Below are 22,204 nucleotides of genomic sequence, written 5' to 3'. Positions count from 1 at the left end.
CTCGACGCTCACCGCGTCCAATGCGGGCCGCGTAGTCGCTGCCCTGTAGCCCATTGTCTTACACCCCTTGGCGGGTCGACGGGAACGCTGTCGCGTTCCACTCTTGAAGGCGAAGCAGTAATGCATGAGTTGTTTCTTCGTCTAGCCGAACCAAATATTGCCAAGCAACAGCAGTTCACCAGGCTAAACAGTGGTTCAACAACTAAAATAAAGGGTAGTATGCTTCGCATCCTGGGCTTAACCTTACCTAAGCCACAGCCATTTTTTTATATGATCAATAGAAGTCGGCCACTCCCGGTTAATGACCTTTCTTCTCGTGCATTATATATGCGTGTTTTTTAGCTACACCAAATGTTTAAAATTAGAAAAATATAAATCACAGTAATGTGATGTTAACATTCGAGAGTACAGATTGGCGTCTTCTAGATGCAGAGAAACTGCTGCAGTTACGTGTTTAATTAGTGAACTTACGATAATTACCTTCCTTGTTATCAACAGTAAGTGGCTACAGCAAATTAGTACTTTGGGGCCCGTCCTTGACACTACCTATCCCAACGATAAAATTTTGAATAGCGGATTTCATGTGGGAGCTACGCGAACAATTAGTTCCCCTTGGCAGGCTCCTTGAAACCGAAACTGTCTGGAAAAATAGTGTCTGTGTCGTCGATGTCTCCGCCCCTCTGCCTTTCGTCATGTCTTCGAGGTCACCGCTGGTTCGGCCCGCGAGCAGCTTGCGTTATCTCATTGCTGTCTGCGGCGTATGCCTAGCGCTTGAATGCTGGCGGTCCGCCAAATTTACTTCGTCATTCAGTTGGGTGCTACGTTTCCACTTCCATCGACGAAATCCCGTTTCAGGGGGGATTGTGGGATTTAGGCCCAGTTTGTCCAGAATGTACCTGCCGGCCAGTGTACCAGACAGATGGAAAATCGGCGCCATATTGTGCGCCTAGATCAGTTCTTCTATAGTGGTTTGTGTTCCTAATCTCAGTAGTTTGTCCGAATTGGTGTACTTGGGTAGGCCCAACGCTGTTCTATATGCTAGATGGTTTATGGCGTTAATTTTATCCCTATCCGCTCGACTTAGGTGGCAGTAAGGGAGGCAGTACACTATGCGACTGGTCAGTAAGGCCTGAATCGGCTGACATAGGTCCCCCTCCTTCATGCTTGTGTGCCATCATGCGATTCTTTTTATTAATTTGCACATTTGTCGCATGGCGGATTGTCACCCGACTATAGACTGCGCATTGCAGGTGTTGTGCTGTATACGCCTTCCCAGCACAGGCGGGACTGGGCCAGACTCCATTCGAACCCCTATTGTGGAGGCATGCTGTTGGTTGTCTGTTTTGCCTGTTCTGTTTCTGATTATTAGTACAGATTTCTGGGCAGAACATGTTTGCCCGTTTAGTTTAACGTAGTCTTGAACCATGTCCGCAGCCGTTCGCAGTGCCTCTGAAATTTCGCCATCGGAGCCAGTCTTTATCCAAATTGTTATGTCGTCTGCATGCATATATTCAATGGCTAACGTGTGGTATGGCTTCTAGGAGGGTTGACAAGTTTCCCATGGTAATGTTAAAAAAGAGGTAAGAAAACTGCTCTTTGCGGGGTTCCTCATGTTCCTAAGGTGAAGCGTTCGCTCTTGAGGTCACCAAGATTAATTATTGCTGTTCTCTCCCTGAGGAAGTTTGAGATATATTCAAAATTGCGTTTCCACTCGTTCATCTGGTGAAGATTAGTTAGGATTGAACAACGCGTAACAACGTCAAAGGTCTTGCTTATGTCTAGCGCTAGTATGAGCCATGTGGCTCTGATAGGGCCTGGCATCAGGATGTCGTGTTGCGATTGCCACATTAGTCTTATGTGGAAAGATTGCATGGGTGTAAAACCCACCATAGTGTGAAGAAATAGCCCCTCCGTCTCGGCGTAGTCGTTGAGCCGTCTTAGTATAACGTGCTCCATGGCTTTTCCTAGGCAAGGTATCATGGAAATTGGTCTTAAGCTTCCTAAGTCGAGCTTCTTGCCCAGTTTGGGTATAATAGGCTTTGAGAAACTTCCTCGACCATGAAGGTCAGTGTTCCTCCGCAGCTATCACGGCGCACACAAATTTTTGTCGGTGCTTTGGCCAGCTTAAAAGCGCCTACCGTCTCGCGGGTTCTTTCAGCCGCGACGGCGTCGGCGCTGCGCACGGCAGTCGAGTATCTAGGGCATCGAAAGCGTACAGGCCTGGCATATGCTGGCAGAGTGTAGGCCCCAAGCGTGAAATACTGCCATAGTAAAAAACTCAGTGCCCTTCCACTCTGTGAAGGAGGATGACCAGCGAAGCTGAGAATATGGGCCCCTTCATGGCGAACTGCACTTCCGCCACGGGTCAGCCCAGTATTGCACATTCTTCGGGATTGGCCCACGTATCGGGTGTGCTTAACACCTGCTTCACCTCAGCCGTGGGTCGACCTGGCATGCACTATCTTCGGGATTGGCCCACGTATGAAAAATTGTTGGTCTATATCCACGGAGACGAGATCCGCTAGAGTCTAGGCATAAACAACTTAGCTGTAAAAGGGAATCTAGATCTAAGTCGCTGCTCTTGATGTTGTTGCCTCACCCCACGATTGTTTTAGAGGCGTTTCCCCCTCTTTTCCGAGACGTCGTTCACTGCTAAGGTGGCGACCTAAAGCGTAACCGAGCGAACAAGCGCAGTGAAGGATGAAAGAGCGAAGGCGGAGTGCAGTGCGGGGTGAAAGATGCGAGGAAGACAACGGAAGAGGAGCGTATGGTGATAGCGCGAGAAGAAAAGCCGTTACTGGCGACGATGGCATCGAGCAGGCGACAGAATAGCGCGCGTCGTTCGGGCAGTTTGCCTGCATCGGCTGCTGTGAATCGCGCCAACGCATCACCCACGCGCTGTCTCTCGTGATCTCCAGGTGAGCGAGGCAGGCGCGCCACAATACCTCCCTATGCAACCTGTCGTACCAGACAGATTGTCCACGCCAGCCAATATGTCACGAAATGAAAACACGTATAGAGCTGCACCAAAACTTCGCAATAAGGGAGTATCGTCATCGCTGCTGATATCTTTAGGGTGAAACTTTAAAGGAGCTTCCAATACCGTTTACGTGCAGTGCATCAGACTTAGTGCTAGACAGGGCTCCCACGTTATGATACCTGGCGCCAACTACGCTACTTTTATGCGAAGCATATAATTAGAGCTCAACCCAGCTCCTCAGGCGCGGCGGTGTCGCCTTCAATACCACGTGACACCGTGACGTCACGACAGAGGAGAAACGGGGCTCCAACTCGCGCCGTCGCTCGCGGCGTCGCGGCGGTATATAAGCAGCTGCGCTTGCCTCTGCTAGACACTCACGAGGTGAGATGCCTCCTGGAGACAGAGCTGCTCGTTGGAATGAGAAGCGAAGGTTGCGGCGTGCTACAGAGACTGTTTCTAGGTGGCTTTGCTACGGCGCAGCGACTACGCGCCCCGCATCGGACGCGGTGAGCGTCGAGCAACGCAGCGTTCGGCGCGACAACGAAATGTGCGCCTGAGCAAGCGCCGCACGCCTGAGCCGACGCCGACGACACCGGCTTTTCTGCGACACGAGCTCCTTAACGCTGTCGCGTTAAAATAAGGCTAGTATGCTTCGCATCCTGGGCTTAACCTTAGCTAAGCCACAGCCAGTTTTTTTTTACTCTTGTGACGGGAAAATTCCTTGTTGGTTAATTTTGAAACCAAGAATATTTGATGAGAACTACGAACATGCAAGCCCAATGGTAAAATGGTAAAATTTCCTATGTTACGCCTCCTATAACACAAATTACGGGAAGCTGCCGTCATCCCCAATGTACTTTCTTTAACGAACCTTGCACTTCTAGCATACAGAAGAGGGTGGGAATACTGAGGTGTAGAGTCGTGGTGAATAACGCGTACACTCGTCTTCTCGGTAATAATGTCTGATTTTTTGCTGGAAAAAAAAATAGGGAGATAAAGATGAAAAATATGCGGTGCTCTTTCTTTGTATATTTTGGCGCCGATGCCTTGCTTATCGATGGTGAATTCTCGTAGCCCTAGCGGCCTTCTAGTGCCAGGGATAAACACTGCATTGCAACTTCATTCACTTCCGATTTCTCGCCTGTTGTTTGCTTAAGAGTGCCCGGTGCATTAGAGCCCAAATAACAATGCGTGGTCCGGGAAGATATGATTCATTGGGGTCTCGTTCATTGTCGAGGTTACCGTAGCTGCTGGAATGTCAACTTGAAATGAGGGAAGCTATTTGTTTGATGTCATTTTTGTGTTGCGCCTTATTTGCCACAACCTTGTGAAACTAAGGGCCCTATAACGTAAAACTATTCCAATATGTCTCTATTCCAATCTCCTGACGTCAAATTTGCGTAACCATTGGCGCAAGCATCGGCCGGTCACCCGCAGGGTTGTCTGAACAGACCAATCAAATGCTCTCCTCACTCATAGCAGGTCACTTTTGTTTGCTTGAAAAACGAATAACGTTGCCTAAACTGAGCGGCTTGTCATATCTAATTGGCTCACAAGAGGCGGGGAGCATGCTCAAGAGGAGAGGGATTCGATGGGGCCGAGCCAGTGCACTGAATATTGGTAACCGGATGAAGAGAGTGGTGCCGGCGTCTGCGATTGGTCCGCTTTCTCTTACTTAGCTTGCGGTGGCTCGTCGACAACCGCAGCGGCATGCAACGGAAGCTTAAAAATGACGCTAAAACGGATCCTCTGCAAAGAAGAGTTGGCAGAATGAGGGAGTAAACGTGCCGAAAGTGCGCGAAAACGTTACACGGCAACGCAAGCAGTTTTATAATACGCAAATTCACCCATGCTCTCCGGCAGGTGCGAGTAGCCAGCGTCTCAGCAATCGGCGGCAGGCATCTTCTATTCCTTTCGGAACGGGGCAGCCTGCGGCTATTCCGAAGAAAATTCAGTTTTGTTCGGCATATTAATGGATCTTTATCGCGTACATGTCACTTTGACGCGGTGAGTTTGTGCAGTTTTGTGACGTCGCGTGACAGGCAGGTGAAGTGGGTGCAGCCCGAAAACTTTTTACCAATCGCCGAGGGCTAATGGCGAAAAGTGGTCGAATCAGAAATAACTGTTTTTCTTTTTTCTGTCAAATCATGCATAATCAGTGTGTACACATCATATCAGATGGGGAGGTATCACGGTTTTCGTGACGTCGCTTAACAGACAGGTGAAGTGGGCGTGGTCGAAAAAACTTTTTGACCAATCGTGGAGGGCTGATAGCAGAATTGGAATAGAAAAGTTTGGAATAGTTTTACGTTATAGCGCCCTAAGTCTACCGATATCATAATGTTCAGATGATGATCACTTTTTGGGGACCGGATAAAATTGCCGTGTTTTATCGTAGGGCTCGAGCGCGGTATATAACAGCACACTGTATGCTGTGAAGTTTCATTTGCTTATCTTACCTTATCAGACATAGTCTGACATAATCTTATGTCAGACATAGATGCGCAGTATAAATGTTTATGCAGACATCGATTACGGACTCAATTGGATGTAAGCGTTTCAACAGTAAGGTGCTTCCCCATAAAGCGAACTACCTTGCAAACGCTCGTCTCAAGAAAAGGAGTTCTTGTACAAAGGCAATTAAGGCGGCAATGTTGATCGCAAGGAAATAAGGGAAGAGAGAATCCGTAAGCAGACATTATCTACTATCGAAAATACAGAATATTTCTTTGAGATTCGTTTTCCGGTGCTTTGTTGTGATAAAGGTTCAGTAGTAACCGACGAGACACGGCGTCGCGCGTGGCCGCTGCCACTTTCTTAACAAACCTCCGATGAAACCGAAAAGGTTTCAGAAAGTGCGAAAACGTTTCTTGAAATGAGAAACCAACCTCGAACTGAAGCGAAGCTCGGAGCTGCCTGTCGACGCCACCATCCTCGTCCCACTCCTTGCCCACGGATTCAGCGCGGGCTCGAACAACGTTCACAAGGAAGGACGCCTCGTCGTATGGCGCTGACTTGCCACTCACTGAAGGGGTCACCATTCTTGTCGCATTGTAATATGACTCTCTGCTCTCCCCTAAAAAAAAAAATGTTATAGTGTGCTCGTTTCAGCAAGCGATGGACGAAGTGATAAAGCTGCTCCACGTTCATCATAGTTTGGTCGAGGCGATCTCCTGTGTCTAGGCCGCTTATGTGCGGAATTTACGTGCATATCAGCTGTGCAGGCATGAAAGTTGGAGCGCAGAGTAAGAGGGGCTGTGGTCACAGAGAATGCAATTGTCCGAGCGCTACCGCTATAGTGGGTTTTGTCCACGCCGCATTTAAGCCGTACGGAAATCGGTTGAACCTCTGCCTGGTACCTGCTCGCTTTTGTCGGGCTTTAGGATTTACTGCATAGTCAAGTGGTTTTTGTAGAATGTGGCTTGGCTCCGCCTCTCTATGCAGGGGCTCCGAGAGGCATATTCAGTAATCTTGCGTTGGCCAATGAATCTTTTAAAAAGCACGAAAGCTTAAAACGCTAGAGGGCTGTTGTTACAAGCCAGTGTATTTAAGAACAAATCTCATCGTCCTTTTAACAAAGTAAAATGAGCCTGTACACACTGCAAACGTCGTTATTGGTGGGGACCTGCTAGAAAAGCAAGACATAGAAAGCCGCATGAAGGTTAAAAGACGGGAAAAATAATTCTACACTTCCGCATTTAAATGTAAGAACTGCACAACAAACCTCCTAGAAATGAAATGAAAGTAAGATTTGATAGCTCTGTTCGAGCCATTTTAGCTGAGGCATGTATAAAATTAAAGCAATATATGATCGAGAAGAGCATGTCATATTATATACCATTCAGATGCATAATTTTACACTTTAGCAACACGTGCTGCATGCTTGCTTAGTTTATTTAAATTCCTCTCTAAGTGCTTCTGAGCTCGCTTTCCCGTATGCATGTTGTTTGTTATGTTGTCGCTGTTATTTATTGTTTTGTCGTTTTTTTTAAGCTTCCCACTTGGGGTGAAGCAACATGAGGCTAGACTGCCTTTAGATTTGCCTCGGCATGTTGTGGCCAAGAAGTAAAATGCTACATCCTCAAAAACAAATCTAACAAGCTGTGCAGAATGATGCACCATTTTGAGTAGACACCTCGAATTTACACTTCGTAGCGGTGAAATCAAATGTGCAAGAATCAAACAACGAATTAAGCGCGCGACAAGATAAGACTTGTATGCGTGACAGAATAAAAGCTACTGGCTATAATAGAATTGTGTTAATTAAAATATAACGGAATACAGCGACCATTTACTACTTCACAAAATTAAGTGTGGAATTACTAAAAAGAAATGGGCTACGATTACGTTAGTTTCCTCCCAACTTCTATTATTATTATTATTGCACAAAGACAGTGAACACAACTTTTTCAAGTGTACCTTGGTTATCGGCCGTCATTTTTCCCGAAGGCCATAGATTGAAGTCCGCTAGATGCGCGGGCTGAAAAGGCGGGAAATGTTGAAACGTGCGAAAGCTCTGCGCACAGTGTTGCGGTTACGGAGTGCGTCAGTCATAGCGCGTGGGTCTTTCATGAAGCGCACCGTTTCATTGTTCATGGGGCTTGGAGAAGGCGATCTCGAGATAGCCCGTGATGAGCTGGAGAAATCGTTTGCAGGTGAATTCCTGTCATCAAAATCTGCAGTACCATGGCCATCTAGCCGCAGTACCGCCTTTCCACATCGCCAGCTGATATCTGATAAAATGTTTAGATGAGGAAACGCAGATGAAGCTCCTGGGTATGCCAGTCTGAACATACGCATCTACGAGGCTGCTGCATCGCACGATTGCTTGTTTTCTACTCGAGCTGCCGCCCAATTCAAGTGCCGAAAGCTGTCTCCTGCTACGCATTGTCCCTACTGGATAATTATCTAACAGGTTACCCGTTTTGGTTACTGGAAAAAAATTGAAATAAAGTGGGACTTGCCAATTAAAATAGTAATCGGTGAAATACAAACTACTAAAGCATAGATTTCAATACAAATAACTACTTACAAGAAATATCTTACAAGTTTGGGTAGCATGATCGACAACAATGCTTACCCACGATGGTGATGCTCCAGTTGCCCAAGTCAGCGCCGTAAAAGCCCACTTCGGCTCGAAACGACTCCTTCATAATTTCTGCCATCTGCCTAATTTTCTTAGGTGCACCCCTTTCCACTAGGGTGTCGTACGACCAGGGCAGGAACACCGCCGGAAAGTGCCTTCCAGTTGTGGAGAGACACTCGTAGGTGAGCGCTGGCGAGGAGCTTGTTGTTACACCACCTCCAAGGATGTAGCGATATCTGGAGAGCAAAAAAAAAAAAACGTATAAGTGTATACGTCTCTGTATTCGTGCTGTGCTGTGGGTAAGCTTCTAACGATGGCAGCTGCAGCTGTGACCATGGTTAGCGGAGGCTGATAGAGTTAGCAGGAAAGTATCGCTTTCACAGCCAACATGTGAAGCAATCTGACGCGTCTGTCGTCCACTAAGAGCAGTAGAAGTAGGAAGCGAGATTGACTTTGTGCATTTGGTATTGGTCAGTTCACGAAGAAATAGACGTCATCTTACGCGAATACACAGTACAGACGCAGAGACCGCTAGGCGACGTCACCTCGCATCCTTACATGTTGTGAGCATAGAATAAAGCAGCCAGTGTGGACTCAGCACTGCGGTATCTACAGTACGCATGCCCAACGACGCTGTGGCTATTGAACGCGTGTCATGTTTTACGGATTTAGCCTTCATCAGCCTTCAGCCTTCAACATGACGGCAACCGTCGAAGTAGGCGATGTCTGCATCAGAAGTAGATACCCAAGTAGTCGTCCTACACCCAATGACCAATTTGTTCCAAATGCATGCTTTCTTGAGTTGGCTGTTATAGAGCTTCAACACCAAAGTATTAGTGTAACTGGAATGCTGAAAAAGACGAGTACACTGGTCGAAACGGTGGCTCCCGCTTTTACTTGGTCCTCGTTTTGCTCATGATATTGAATTTACACCGCCCGCCTTCTCCATGTTTTCCTCGAACACTGTTTACCGGATATGTTTTCGAATTTTCGACGTTTTATTCTTAGAGAGAAAAGCTATACTAGTTGTACGTGGTATCCCAAATTTAGCCGCGTGCGTGTCAAGCCACGCGGGCAGCTCCAAATCATAGGAAACAAACCACGAACGCTTGTTTGTGCTTTATAGTTCGCACTGATGACCTCCACAACTTGCCCTGAGCCAAACCCATTTTCGTTGTGAAATTAATTGAAATGTTGGGCTGAGAGCTGTGTTGTCGGAAAAACTGCGACAAAGGAAAATATGGCACTGCTGCGCAGGTAATACGTGTACAAGTCATGACATAAGACAAGCGAAAACTCCTTTACGAAGTGGGTGCAACAATGCTCTATGCACCGCCATTCGGATCGGCGTCAATTCCCAGGAACGGGGAAGACAAAGGTGAAAAGGCGACCACTTTCACTGTGAGCGCAAGCTACGACCAACTGGCAATTTTGCTTACTGACTTCAACAAAAGAGTCGGTGGAAACCTCAAAGAGCAAGCATTCTTTGCCATCGCCTATTTCTCTCTTTGTTAAGCGCTCTTGTAAATCAAGCCAAAAGTTATTCAAATTCAAATAATGCATTGGGGATCCGCAATGGACCAGCAATACAACAAAAGAAAGAAAAGCAACCCCTCTAAAAATGTTGGGCTTGGCGAATATCCATGGATGCATGGTGAAAAAGAGGCCGATGTTAGCGGCAGTGCGTCGAACCACCGAAACCTTATGCAACATTGTCCCTGGCACATCTATATTGTGATCGGATCTCGCTGACGCATGCGAAAGCGCGTGACAAAATACTGCTGTAGAAGATATGGACCACTGGCTACACTGAACGAACATAAGCAGACCGTTTCGACATGTAACATATTTTCCAGGTTATGAATGACACTTACCAGCTGCGATATCGCTGTGTATACTGTAGCCCATCGTATACATTGCTGTCTACGTTCCTATATCAATATGTTTTTGCTCAGCGAACAGGTTTAGAGAATACTCATCTGCGTAACAAATTCTAAGGTTTGAAATAGTTCAATATAGCGAATATATTCGCGTTTAGTAGCCAGAATTCGTGAAAAAATTTATTGCAAGGAGAGCTCTTTGAAGCGTCGAGACTTTTAAGCATTAGTTTATTTTTCTGCAGATTAATTTTTAGACCCACCCTTCTGCTTTGCCTCTCCAGGTCAGCGAGCATGCATCGGAATTGGTCCCTTGAGTTACTAAGCGAAGCAATATCACAGTGAATTGCAAGTTGCTAAGGTATTCTCCATTACCTCCATTAAGAAACCCATGAAACACAAAAAAATCATGAGGCTAGTCACACAGTGCAAAAAAAAAAAAAGTCGCGCAAAGTGGCTCTTTCATTCTGGGAAACTGCAGTGCAGAAAGGACTAGTGATGTTGCATGTTGTTTTGCGGCGCAGGGGCCATTGAATGCCAAGGAGTGCCGAGACATGGTATGTTTCAAGTTAATTAGGTTTTCGGCGGCTGTAGAGCGAGGAATGAGTCCCATAGCTTTGTCTTGATTTCTATGTGTGGTATGGTGGCCTCAAAATACTCACTGTAAGTTGAATAAAATACGTTGTATGTGCATTAAAACCATAAAATGGTTTGACATGGGAGACGGGCTACGAAAATAGAAAGTAAGCTATAAAAGGCACTACACTAAAAGATGACAATGCCAGTAGCACTACTCCTTAAGGACAACCATTAAAGCAAGGGCATGGATGCAGCTGCTGTACAACTCGCTGCTATCGCAGCAAAACCTTCCACTGCGAGGTCGTGCTAGGAAGCTATTTGGCTTATAACACGAGGTAAGTTAACAACCAATAAATTTACATCCAATAAATCAATTGCCTTCGTTTCAAGGAACAGTTCCGCGCGAAGAAACAGTCGGATGAAGAAAAAAGCGCTGTCGGAAAGCGAGGGTGAAGTGACTTTTCCTTTCAGCTACTGCATCCCAATACTCTAGCAGGACATGGTAGATGGCCAGCAATTCTCCATATTTGCCACATACAGCAGGTTCGGCAGGTTAAGGCTAAGAAGATAGAAAGTGACGTTAGTTAGACATGTTTTGTTACTGGCGGCCAGCCTGCTATATGTGGCTTAATATGTGGAGTAATTAACGCAGAAAGTTGGGCTAGTCGGCGTTGATACATTTGCTGTGATATATTTACTAGCGCTAACAAGACTAACGGGAAAAAGGTTGAGACAGGACAGAGCGCTAGACATCAACTCACAAGCTTTATTCAGATAAATCATGCAATAAACCACCGTATGCTGAAGTAAACGCGCAGACGAACGCATAAACGAATGTGCCACGTAGGAGAAAACCACATGCGCAACGAAGTCGATAAGCACCCATGGGAAGCCATTACAAAGCATTGATCAGGTTTTTCTCAAGGTACAACACTTCTTTATCTATGAGTGCCAGGGAGGGAGCGCTTACACATTCATCGGCAGCTTTTGAAATATGCCTCAAATATGCATCTAATATGCTTATGAATGTGTAAGCGCTCCATCCCTGGCACTCACTGATAAAAAAAAGGTTTTGTACCTTGAGAAGAACCTGATCAATGCTTTAAGCGCCATGGTTGCTCAGTGGCTATGGTGTTAGGCTGCTGAGCACGAGGTCACGGGATTGAATCCCGGCCACGGCGGCCGCGTTTCGATGGGGGCGAAATGCGAGAACACCCGTGTACTTAGACTTAGGTGGACGTTGAAGAACCCCAGGTGATTGAAATTTCCGGAGTCCCCCACTACGGCGTACCTCATAATCAGAAAGTAGTTTTGGCACGTAAAACCCCCTAATTTAATTTTAAGATCGATTAACATGCTGAAACCAACTGAAGGCCGTCGATTTACACGATATATCGCTTTGCCATGGGCATTACTAGCTGAATTAGTCTTGTATATCGCGCTTCACGTATTCTAAAGCTTCGCTCTTGAAAATGTAACTTGTTTTTTTTGCACATTTACAAACGCGCTTCGAGATTAGTCACCGTGACATATTGACGATTGTGCTTCGGCAAAAGGTTCCGTTGTTTTATTTCTGAGGTAATAGAGCAAAATCTGACCCACGTCGGCACGGAGAAACACCGCATGTTATACAACTTATAAAACGTTAAATATACATAGAGAAAAAGCGCTGCTGCTTTAGACTTTTGATGAAAATGGAGCACGTGACGACAATTTGCCGTGATCGAAGCACGTGAGGGCAATGCAGCAGACACGTAATACAACTTTACACGTCACTCAGGCACTCATGGAAGGTGGAGCCACAGAATGTCATAGCCCCAATATGGTTCATAAGAACCATTCTCTACCAAACCTAGTATGCTCCACATTACGTACAGGTCAAGTGAAGTTGAGTGTGCTTATTTTTTTACATGCCTACTCCATTGCTATTGCCGGTTTCGCGACCGTATTGCAACCCTAGAAATTTTCTCGGAGTGCCTGCGCTATAGTAATGAACGTACCTAATGACTTGCGCTAGTAGAACAACAATCGCATACAGGCGGGCGCGCTCCACGTCAACACTAGACATCGCACTCAGGGAAGCGTAGAGCAGCGGTTCATCCCGGACTTGGACGTAGCTGCCGGCAGTAAAGGCGGGAAACTTGGCAGGTAAAGCATTCAGGGCCTCGGTCCACGTGGTGTTGGCGAAGGGCGTGTTGAGATCGCCGAGCCGCCGCACCACCAAAGGGTCGCTTTCCTTTACCTGCGAACGTTTCACGGCCACGCTTTGTGCCCTGCATGGTTTCATAACATCCTGCCTCGAAGGGGAAGCTGCGTGGCATAATATATAAGTGGACGGTTAATATCAATTAGTTGTACATTTCATGATAAAGAAATTAGAAGCGGTCAGTTACAGTACTATTACGCAAACGACTTGCGTATTCCGTATCGTATAATCCCAAGTTCGCGTGCGCAGAATGCAAGTCATAGATTTGGCCATAGGTTTGTGCTTTACGCAAACTCGTTAGCTTTTGGATTTAGCAATGCGGCGTTAGCATGGTTTGGGTAGCCAGCATGGCGGCAACCAGGGTCCGCTTCAACACGAATTCTCTGTTGCTTCTTGTTCTTTGCTCCAACCGACAAAAAATTTTCTGTGAAATTGATTTTCATTTGTGACTTGTGGCAATCTATTTGCTTTTCGCATAATTTGTCAGTTTTGACGCTGATATATATGTTGAAAGTTCACACCATTCCAGTGAACGTGCTTGTTTTTCTACGTGCGAGTAGCATCACAGCATTTACCGTTGCCAATGCTTCGGCGAGGTTGAATGCTCTGCTCAAGCTTTCCATGAAAACAGCTCTGTAGCGGCTGCGCAATGATTTTGCTTGCCTGAACGTTATTTTTTCTATTATACCTGCATTTTACGAAAGGCATGCAACCCACCTCAAAATTGTGTGCGAGCGCTTGTTTGTGTCGCATGCTTGTCATCGTCAAGCATAAAAACACTGATTTTGAGATAACATTTGCTAGACTGTTAGATGTATTGGCGTTGTCATGCCGCAGCATTTCAACAACACAATTCTAGGCAAATATGGGACAATCTACCCAAAACGCGGGCGTTTCCTGTCGCTGTCTTTGGCTGTGAATATCTAGAAATTACAGAATGTATAAATGACCATGTCCTGAGCATTGACCGGTGCTCATTCCGCAATGACAGTTGCATTGAAGTTATAAATTCAACAATTCTTTACTGATATTTGGTGATTACCTTCTGTCTATGTCCTAAGATCTCCATTCAGTATACGGATTTAATATTGGAGTTAAGGTAATTGTGAGATTTTCAATGGGGCGTCATTAGACATATATTTTACCTTAAGCAAATATACTCCACTGTGTAAAAGAAAAAGTGGCGGGATCAAAGACACACTGCGGTGGGCTTTAGTCCAGCTTTAATCATGGTTGATGCAAGCTCTGCATCAGCGTAGCACTACTGCGTAGCCATAGCACCATGAAGCTCACGTACTGACAGCGTTGTGCCTGAACTCAAGCAGCGCCCTTAAATGAAAACAATGCATGTTACTGTTTTGACAAAAGCAAAGTATTGCCTTTCAAACAGTTAGTTTCGATTTATATTCTAATATCGCTAAATATGCACATGATGCAACATTCATAAGTATTCTGGTGATTTTTATTTTCCTTTCGCTTTCGCACGCGGCATACAATGACGTTTGCTGCCGTCATCTAAAGACTCCGACCAGCGGGTTATGCAGCTAGTTGTCTATAATTTGTATTAATGGTTATTGGACGTGTAATTTTGGGTTTCCAGCAAGAAACTGTATTACTTCATATGCATGTAAGGTGCAATGATAGTTTCACTATAAGGAAAGTTGGAACAACTTCGTCACCGATACTTATCGTTACGGAGAATACTTTTGTACATTTGTGCAAAACAACAATGTAGTGTTATTTGAATTATAACCCAATTCATAAAGTAAATATATAAAAAATATTTGTTTATCGAACTATCCACAGCGGAAACTTCACTAAAGCAATAAGAAACACAACTATGGGTTTAGCTTTACGGTTTCCACGCCGGGATTGGCAACTTGAGGGACCAAATTTTAGCTTACCATGTATGATGCGCACAGCAATACAAGAATATACGTGCCTTCTGGCAGTGTCGCTATGTATAGTGTTGATGCCCACATAAATATTAACACAAGAAACTGAAAGCCTGGCTTGACATTTCCCGCCTTTGTCAGGCAGGTCCTACGAGCCCTATGCTCGTGCCCCGGGTGAAATATCCCATGAGAGTTGAATCACTGCGGTTCATAAGAACTGGCCAAATTGAGTCGTTGTGAGCCCAACTGGCTTTCTTTGAGTTAAGCGTGAGTCTGAATGAGTCCAGGTGGGGCTGCAGGATTTTTGTGAGTCGGTGTATTACAAGTGAAAAAGAAAATCCTAATGTGTGATTTAATGCGAGCAAACTTTTTGCCATTGTGCTCACCTGCACTCTTGTTTCGCCACATTACACGTCATTAAACCTCTCGTTAAAGCTTTCTGTAGCAGCTGCAGAAGGTAAATGTTTCGTCGATGTGTTAAGAAACTTTGTCCCTCGAGTAACACAAGCACACGGAGTTATTACTACAATAGACAGGTTGTCTCTAATCCTTCGCGTGTTCGGTGGTATCATTCCTGAATAAATGGGTCCCTAGAACTAGCGCGGAAAAACAACGGTAGTGTAAACTCGAAGAAACAAATAAAACGAACTATTCCTAGAAAAACATAAGTGTATGGCATGGTAATTACACTTCCAAAAAAATAAGACAGAAAAAGACAATATGACATCTCAGTCCTGTGTGAACCGTTAGAAAACAAAAGCCATTGTGAAAGCACTGTCGTAAACTAAGCACAGCACTAAGCCGTCCATCTCCGTAATAAATTCGGATTCCCTATGGAAAACCAACAGTTGGTGGTTAAAAGTGCGTAGACACAATCCGTATGCCGTGCTAACGCTCTTCACCTTTTTCAACGAAGACGTGACGGATGCGTCGATGGCCAGGAATGCCGGGATCAAGTTCTTGTCATTATCGAACCTCAGCTCCTTCAGAGTATCGGTCAGGTATTGCTCGACCTGGCCGCGAAGTAGAGCGAGTTCGAGGCTGCGCCCGGCGTCCAAGACAAGTTGGGATCCCCTGAGCACGACGCTGACCACTGACGGCAGGCCGGTGCGGAGGCTGGTCCGCACGACGAATCGGAAGAGTATTCGCTGAGTCTCGATCAATCTTAGTCCGTCGGCACTGATATTGAGCGCTCTCAGAACGTCCGACGCACGGGTCAATTGCTCGTGCATCAGGAAGCCGATACAGCTCCTGGGAGAGGTGATCAGCGACGTGATCCCAATAGAAGTACTGACGACAAAAAAGACAAACCGAATGAGGCAGACGTTATATTACCGCTTTGTTACCACGGCTACCAAATTCACAATATTTCTTGGTAGTTGCAGTTTCACGAGGCGGCCAAACCTGCGCACGCACAGGCTTGCTTTCTTTTAATTCTTAGTTTCGCTATGCATTTATAGTTTAAGCCTTCCTTCATGGGACGAATCTTCTTGTGTATGCTAATATCCACCAGTGCAGAATAAGTGAAGCTTCTCGCTTTCGCTGAAATGGCTGCAATGAAACTTTTGCATGGGCATTGATAAAACGAACAGCGGCGGTCGATGGAAAGCTTTAGAGTTAGACTTCGCTGCACTGACGCTAAGCTAATAACCATTATCTTCAAAAAGCTGCGATATATTCATGTAGAGTCTACAAGACAGCAGCTTTATAAATATTACGCGAAGTAATTTATGATTTCATTAATAAGAGCATCTGATACAAGGGCTGTATGTACTTTCCAACCAATCCGGTCTCGGCGCAGTGCCTTTCACCAAGTTCTCAGATCAGCCAAAGTAGTCTATTCGCTGTCATTTTAAAAAAAAGGGGGGGTATGGGGTTGTTGGTAATTTATCTTTACAAGGATGAATTCTAGAACAAATGAAAGGCGCCAAGGCTCAAGAAGGCTCAAGAAATGAGAAGTGGTGCGTGTGTTTCTGATGCGGATTGTAGTGTCCGAGCGTCATTTGCTACATTACATCTAGGTCGTCATTTCAGTTCCATTGTTAACTAATGTCAATAAAAAAAGCTAGTGTTATTAGCCTGCACAAGCCTTGCACAAATGTCGGGTGGTTTTTAATGTGGTTTAAACCTTCCGCCACGTTTACAAGCGCCAAAGCGACTGGTGTTTGCGGGCGTCACTGCTCATTAGTGAAAATACAGCGGTTCACTATATTCTACGTTCCACATAAACTGTGTCCAGCGTCCCAAAAGCTTTAAATAATGTTCCTTTTACTTGTAAAATAACGCCATGTTGGACTCGTCAGTGCCGCCGGCGAGTCCATTCCCAGCAGTGCTCACTTGCACCATGGCCGTGTGCAGACGCTCCATGGACCGTTCCAGGGCCTCGTCGTTGAAGCTTCGTCGACGGGCACTGTGCTTGGTCCAGCCGCCGCACACGTACTGTCCAAAGTGAGCACAGCTGCTTGAATCGTCCCATTCCAGCAGGCCATCTACGAGGGCGCTCACACATCGTCGGCAGGCTACAACAGAACAGAGCCGCTGCAGCTGTGACAGTGAGGGTCTGCCGCGCTGAAACGCCTTCGGTGCGTGGTCACCTCCCCACTTTTTTGCAAACACAACGAAGAATCCAGCCAGGAGTGTGACGGCGACGAAGGCGACGACGACTGTGAGCGCCAAAGAAAGTGCTCTTGCATGACCGCCTCCCAAAGAAGCTCGGTCAGTAGTGCGTGCCATAGTGGGTCGCCAAGCGCTGCCTGAAAACGGAACGGCAGTAAATACTATTTACTTTTGCAAACTTTTTGATAGAGTTTATACACAGTGTTTTGTCAATAACAGTTTGTAATATAGTGTGCTAAATAGAATGCAGTGGATCTCAGGACAAACTTGTATATGTGAATGACGCATAGTCGCCTAAGTTGGTGGTTAATGTGTGCGATTGAAGCTCCTTTTATCACATGCACGGGTCAGAATGCTTTGGTACACACGCCATCTTCCTAGGGATATTGTGGACGAAAATAATAATTTGGAGTCACAGGAAAACAAGATGAAGAAAAGTTTAAGACACACCAAAGCTGAGGGTACTACCATACAGACTTCAACTGTCTATTCGCAGAACCGTTGCTGATATACGCCTGGGCCACTTGTGGCGTTACTACTCTGACAACGTTACAAAATCCGCCGCGGAAGATGTTGTAAAACGTTATATATTGACAAGGGCAGTGTTACAAAACTGAAACCGTATAAGTGAACCGAGAGAAATTATTACTGATGGGACGGAGCACGTATTGGATAATTTCTTACTACAATGTCTGATAGTGTCACACGCGTCTTTAGAGTCATCGAGCCAGCGCGTGAGTGCGCATTATGATGATATTTTTTGCACGACGAGCAGATAACCTGTCTCCATAGTACTCCAAGTTGCACAATGGGAGACTGTTTCCGGAAGCAAAGTCTTTGCCACACTGGCACTAACACTCTTGTAAGCGGAATGTTAAGCTATCATGCTGCTCTCTTTTACAGCGAAGCTAAATAGCTTTACCTCCTCAATGGGTCTGTCGTGTCCATAGGCAAATACCACTGGACAAACAACTATGCACCGCTTGGCTCCTTGAAGCACGAGCAAATGGCGCTGGCCTCTGCGAATCCGCCACAGCGGCGGAGCAGCCGGTCGTTGGGGGAGAGGAAAAAAGAACAAGAAAGCTCGCCTTCGGGCATAGCATTCGCCGCAAGTGCTTCCCGGTTAAGTTGACTGTTGCATAAGCTGGAGTTAACAGGGCGTGGCAACTGTAGCATATGAAGCAGGGAGTGACGTAACTACACTTTCGTATGTAAAGGCAGAGCTCACCTAGGAACTGCCATCTGTTGTGACAGTGCTATGCGAACGCCACGCAATGTGATGACTCATAAAGGTCAGCTTGCATACGAGGCCCGGTGAAAGCGTGCTTAAGCGCACTCCTCTCTGGTCCACTCCTTATGCGTGCACGAAGTAGCGGCGCAAGCCAATTCGCAGGCCATTGGAACGTCTTAGGCTAATAATTAGGTAAAGTGTATATGAAGGTCACCATGTAAATAACTTTATACTAAGTCGCAAAGGGTAATAGTTCTAGTAGTCGTTTACAGTTTCACTGTCAAGCTACCTTCACAGCATCGATAAGAGACCATCTTTTATTTCTACCCATTCCTGTGGGTTTCTAGGTGTGTGCATTGACCCCTACTGTGCTTCCGTATCCTGTACTGTTACTATATATATATTTTACATCGCTTCTTGAGTTTCCACTCCTCTCTTACATTCTTCCATATATAGGTTACCCGCCAAATGGTAATTCTGGTTTATTTCGCCGTTGCTCGAAACATTCGAATGCAGAGGGGTTTTGTCTGACGGGTATCTAACTGCGTCAGTGGTCCGATCCCGAAAGCACGCAAGTCTAATCCAGCGTGATCAGGACTGCACTTGGAGAGTGATCTAGTTCTGCATTTGGGGGACAAGGCGGTTATCAAACGCCCAGACAGCGCTGAATTTCACCTTGATATCTGGAAGAACACCGAAGATACATTATGCACCAATCGCTTGAACGCTCCGCTGTCGGATTCTAAGGCATGGTGCTCCTGGGTTGTTCAACAAGTGCGCACTGGCGTCCGTAATGACGCAGGTTTGGCTTGCTTCATCCTAAGCGATAAAGCCGCCAGGGAAACCATCAGTGATGTCACTAGTGAAGACAAGATGTAAACCACGCAGAGTGAACCAATGGGCATTGAACAATCATATCATAATGTACTACAGATGCGTAATTGTGCACACTCTAACAATGTAACAATGCAAAATTTTACATCATTATCTCTCACAACACAATGTCATTTATAGATTTTGTTTGCATAACCTGCGGTGCACGTTTCACTGAAGAAACTTACAACGGTTCCGGAGTGCCCCACGAGTTATAGACAATAATGCTTCGCATGACCTAGCACTCAGCTAGAGTTGTGGCAGCGAAATGTTTGCTATGAGCTGCATTTCAGACGGCCGCTAATAGGTGTCATGCTGAACTCTTACTTTTTGCAGTAGCGTGGCTACCCTCCTCATCGTCTGTAGGCCTGGACGAGCGGCTGGGCCGAGACTCGCTCATGGAGCGGGTGAGGCTGAAGCGCGAAGCACGCCTCATCAGCGAAACCAGGGGGTTGCTTCGAAAAAAGGAGGTGCCCAGATCTCGCACAGAGTTGGGCAGCAGCGCGGGCGATAGCAGAACAACCCGGTGATGGCCAGCAGCGTTCGTGTTCGCCTCCTCTGAAGTAGATTCCGCGTTCCCCAATTGCAGTGAACGGCCAACTGCAGGGTAACGATGTCGGGACAAAGTGCTTTGGCTTCTCGTTTTGTTTTCTCGGAAAGCGGAACAATTACAACGTCCCTCCCGGTTAAAAATGGCAAAGTGTTGTTTTACGGCTCAATATTACAACTGCGTAAGGTTCATATATTAGTATCAATGTTCTGCAAAAGATTTTGGAAGATTTTGTGCACGTGCACCGAGATTAAGAAAACTAGGGTCAAGCAGTGCCACAACACATACGGTAATGAGTGACAATCTGCAAAAGAATTGTTCGTCACAATATTTCGCATGTGCGATACATTCACACGGAGGTTGGAGTTTCAACTTGAGTCACGTGCGTCGGTGGTTTCGTAACGTTAACATGCTTACTACAACGCAAAGGACCGAAGTATTGTTTCTATAGCTGTTTTCAATAACTTCCGGGCTGTTCCTTAATGTTAGCGATGTCATCAGCTATGGTGTCACCAGAGCTGCTGCGTTGAAGACGGTGTTCGACGATTATGCCTTACTCCTGCTTGCAATTCAAGCAAATAGTGTATATTCCGCGTTGTGTAGCGCCATCTTTCGACTCTGTTCTGCCGGCCACAGCGTAAATGAACAAAACTTGGCAATGAATATTTATTTCACAAATAAAACAGCAATCGAAATACGTTTCTCATTGCACTAATAATTATGTTGTTTCTGCATTGTTCTCAGTTTTACCCGTTGAAGAATCAGTAAGGCTAGTTCCCGAAAGTCGTCTTGTGATTCATTGGCGTTAAGGGGCAGTCATTCAAAACGCACGCTCGGCGGAGTGCTATTGCTAATGCCGGATCTTTATTACGGAATAATTCTAATAATTGTACTCTTCTAGCAACAACAATAATAATAATAATTATTATTATTAGTAGTAGTAGTAGGATATTTTGCGTGAGTACGATACATTGGGATGCGAATAAAAGATGTTATCAGGGATACAGTTAACCTGAGCGCATTAAAGCCAACTGCAACAAAATTTCGTTTCGGATAAATTGGCTATAAACGCAGAGCACATTGTCCCGTTGTAGTGACAGGGAAGAACACAGTAGTAAAACTGTAAATCACAAAACAAGCCTTTTTTCGGCAGACCTGCGCCCCCAAAATCAAGTGACACTGGAAGCACAATGATAGCGGTGAGCCCAGTCGGCGATTGTCGAAAGTTGTTCTGCGGGTCAAGCACGTCGGCTGCTGTAGATGACTCCTCTAAGCTTCCGCAGTAATCGCTCGTGCGTGCGTGCCTTCCAGAAAACACTACGCATTCGGCGTGGCGCAGATGATAAGGTTGCAGAAGGTTCGGTGGCACAGGCACAATAGATAGAATCAACGACAAACCTTCGAGTAAGTTCCAAATCATACAGGCGCGTCTTGCGCTGAGCGATAACATTAAGTTAGTAGCGGGTGAAATGCAGTACCCGTGAAACGGATAAACAAGTGCACTTGTCAATATACTATCAAAGTAATTTTGGCACTGACGCATAAATGGCAAATGCTTATTTCCACATTAGAATCCTCCAAAAAGCGCCTAAACAGACAACGCGTGCCACTGATGGTAAGTAGTAGCGAAATGGACATGGTGAAAGTCCCAGAAGTGTACACGACGGCTGATCTCCGAGTTTCGCATCACTTGCTCAATATCTACAAGTTGATGGACGTTTCTCTCGACGTGCTTTTTCATTGCGCACGTGATTTGAACTGCTGAAAGAATGCCGACGCGCTGTGTGGGCTTCTTGTGCTGGAACACATACTCGAACACGAGCGATGGTTGTGTATCACAGAACGCTGGGCAGAAAAGGGCAGAACACATCTTCTGTGTCCCAGCTTTTAGGGTGCACGCGTGTACCACCGCGCCGCAGCCTTAAAGAAATATATTCGTAAAGAGCGGACACTTCCGTAGCGCCCTGCGGGCCAGCTACTGCATTGCCGCCATTGCCCCGAGCGGGTGGTGAGACTGCTAATTTTGTTTTCTGAAATCGTAGACGCATGGTTTAGATTTGTTTTGATTTCAGTTTCGATAGTAATGCTTTTGATTCTGGCTTACCTTTGGCTGCGAAAATGTTCAACTTCGTTGTGCCTTGTGGGGCGCAAAAGCTTTAATATTTCATTTGTAAGCATGCCGTACAAATAGACGTAATAAACTCGCCAATCGTAACCTTCTCGCTGGAAAAATCGCCAAGCTTCTCGAAGAACCAGCAAGGCGGAGTGAGCTCGTGCAGAGTGAAAGAAATAATGCGATCAGAGATCTCTT

General features: G+C 45.9%; 1 protein-coding gene and 1 long non-coding RNA gene across 3 annotated transcripts in view; one reads left to right on the top strand and one right to left on the bottom strand.

Moving 5' to 3' along the window:
* LOC139048103 (uncharacterized) overlaps positions 1 to 22,204 on the top strand; it is a 159,267-nt gene that overhangs the window by 5,577 nt on the left and 131,486 nt on the right. The window lies entirely within an intron of this gene.
* LOC135917228 (uncharacterized) overlaps positions 1 to 22,204 on the bottom strand; it is a 107,718-nt gene that overhangs the window by 74,785 nt on the left and 10,729 nt on the right. For both annotated transcript variants that reach the window (XM_070522544.1, XM_065450763.2), the window contains exons 2-7: positions 19,671 to 19,943; positions 16,896 to 17,376; positions 15,526 to 15,874; positions 12,523 to 12,764; positions 8,061 to 8,302; positions 5,869 to 6,056 (exon numbers count right to left, since the gene is read on the bottom strand). In XM_070522544.1, coding sequence (XP_070378645.1) covers positions 5,869 to 6,056; positions 8,061 to 8,302; positions 12,523 to 12,764; positions 15,526 to 15,874; positions 16,896 to 17,376; positions 19,671 to 19,943 — 1,775 coding nt within the window. The remainder of the gene's footprint in view (positions 1 to 5,868; positions 6,057 to 8,060; positions 8,303 to 12,522; positions 12,765 to 15,525; positions 15,875 to 16,895; positions 17,377 to 19,670; positions 19,944 to 22,204) is intronic.

This window comes from Dermacentor albipictus, chromosome 7, assembly GCF_038994185.2.
Source record: "Dermacentor albipictus isolate Rhodes 1998 colony chromosome 7, USDA_Dalb.pri_finalv2, whole genome shotgun sequence".
NCBI classification, from domain to species: Eukaryota; Metazoa; Arthropoda; class Arachnida; order Ixodida; family Ixodidae; genus Dermacentor; species Dermacentor albipictus.
The sequence above is the reverse complement of the archived record's forward strand: the minus strand, read 5'-3'. Positions and strand labels throughout refer to the sequence as shown.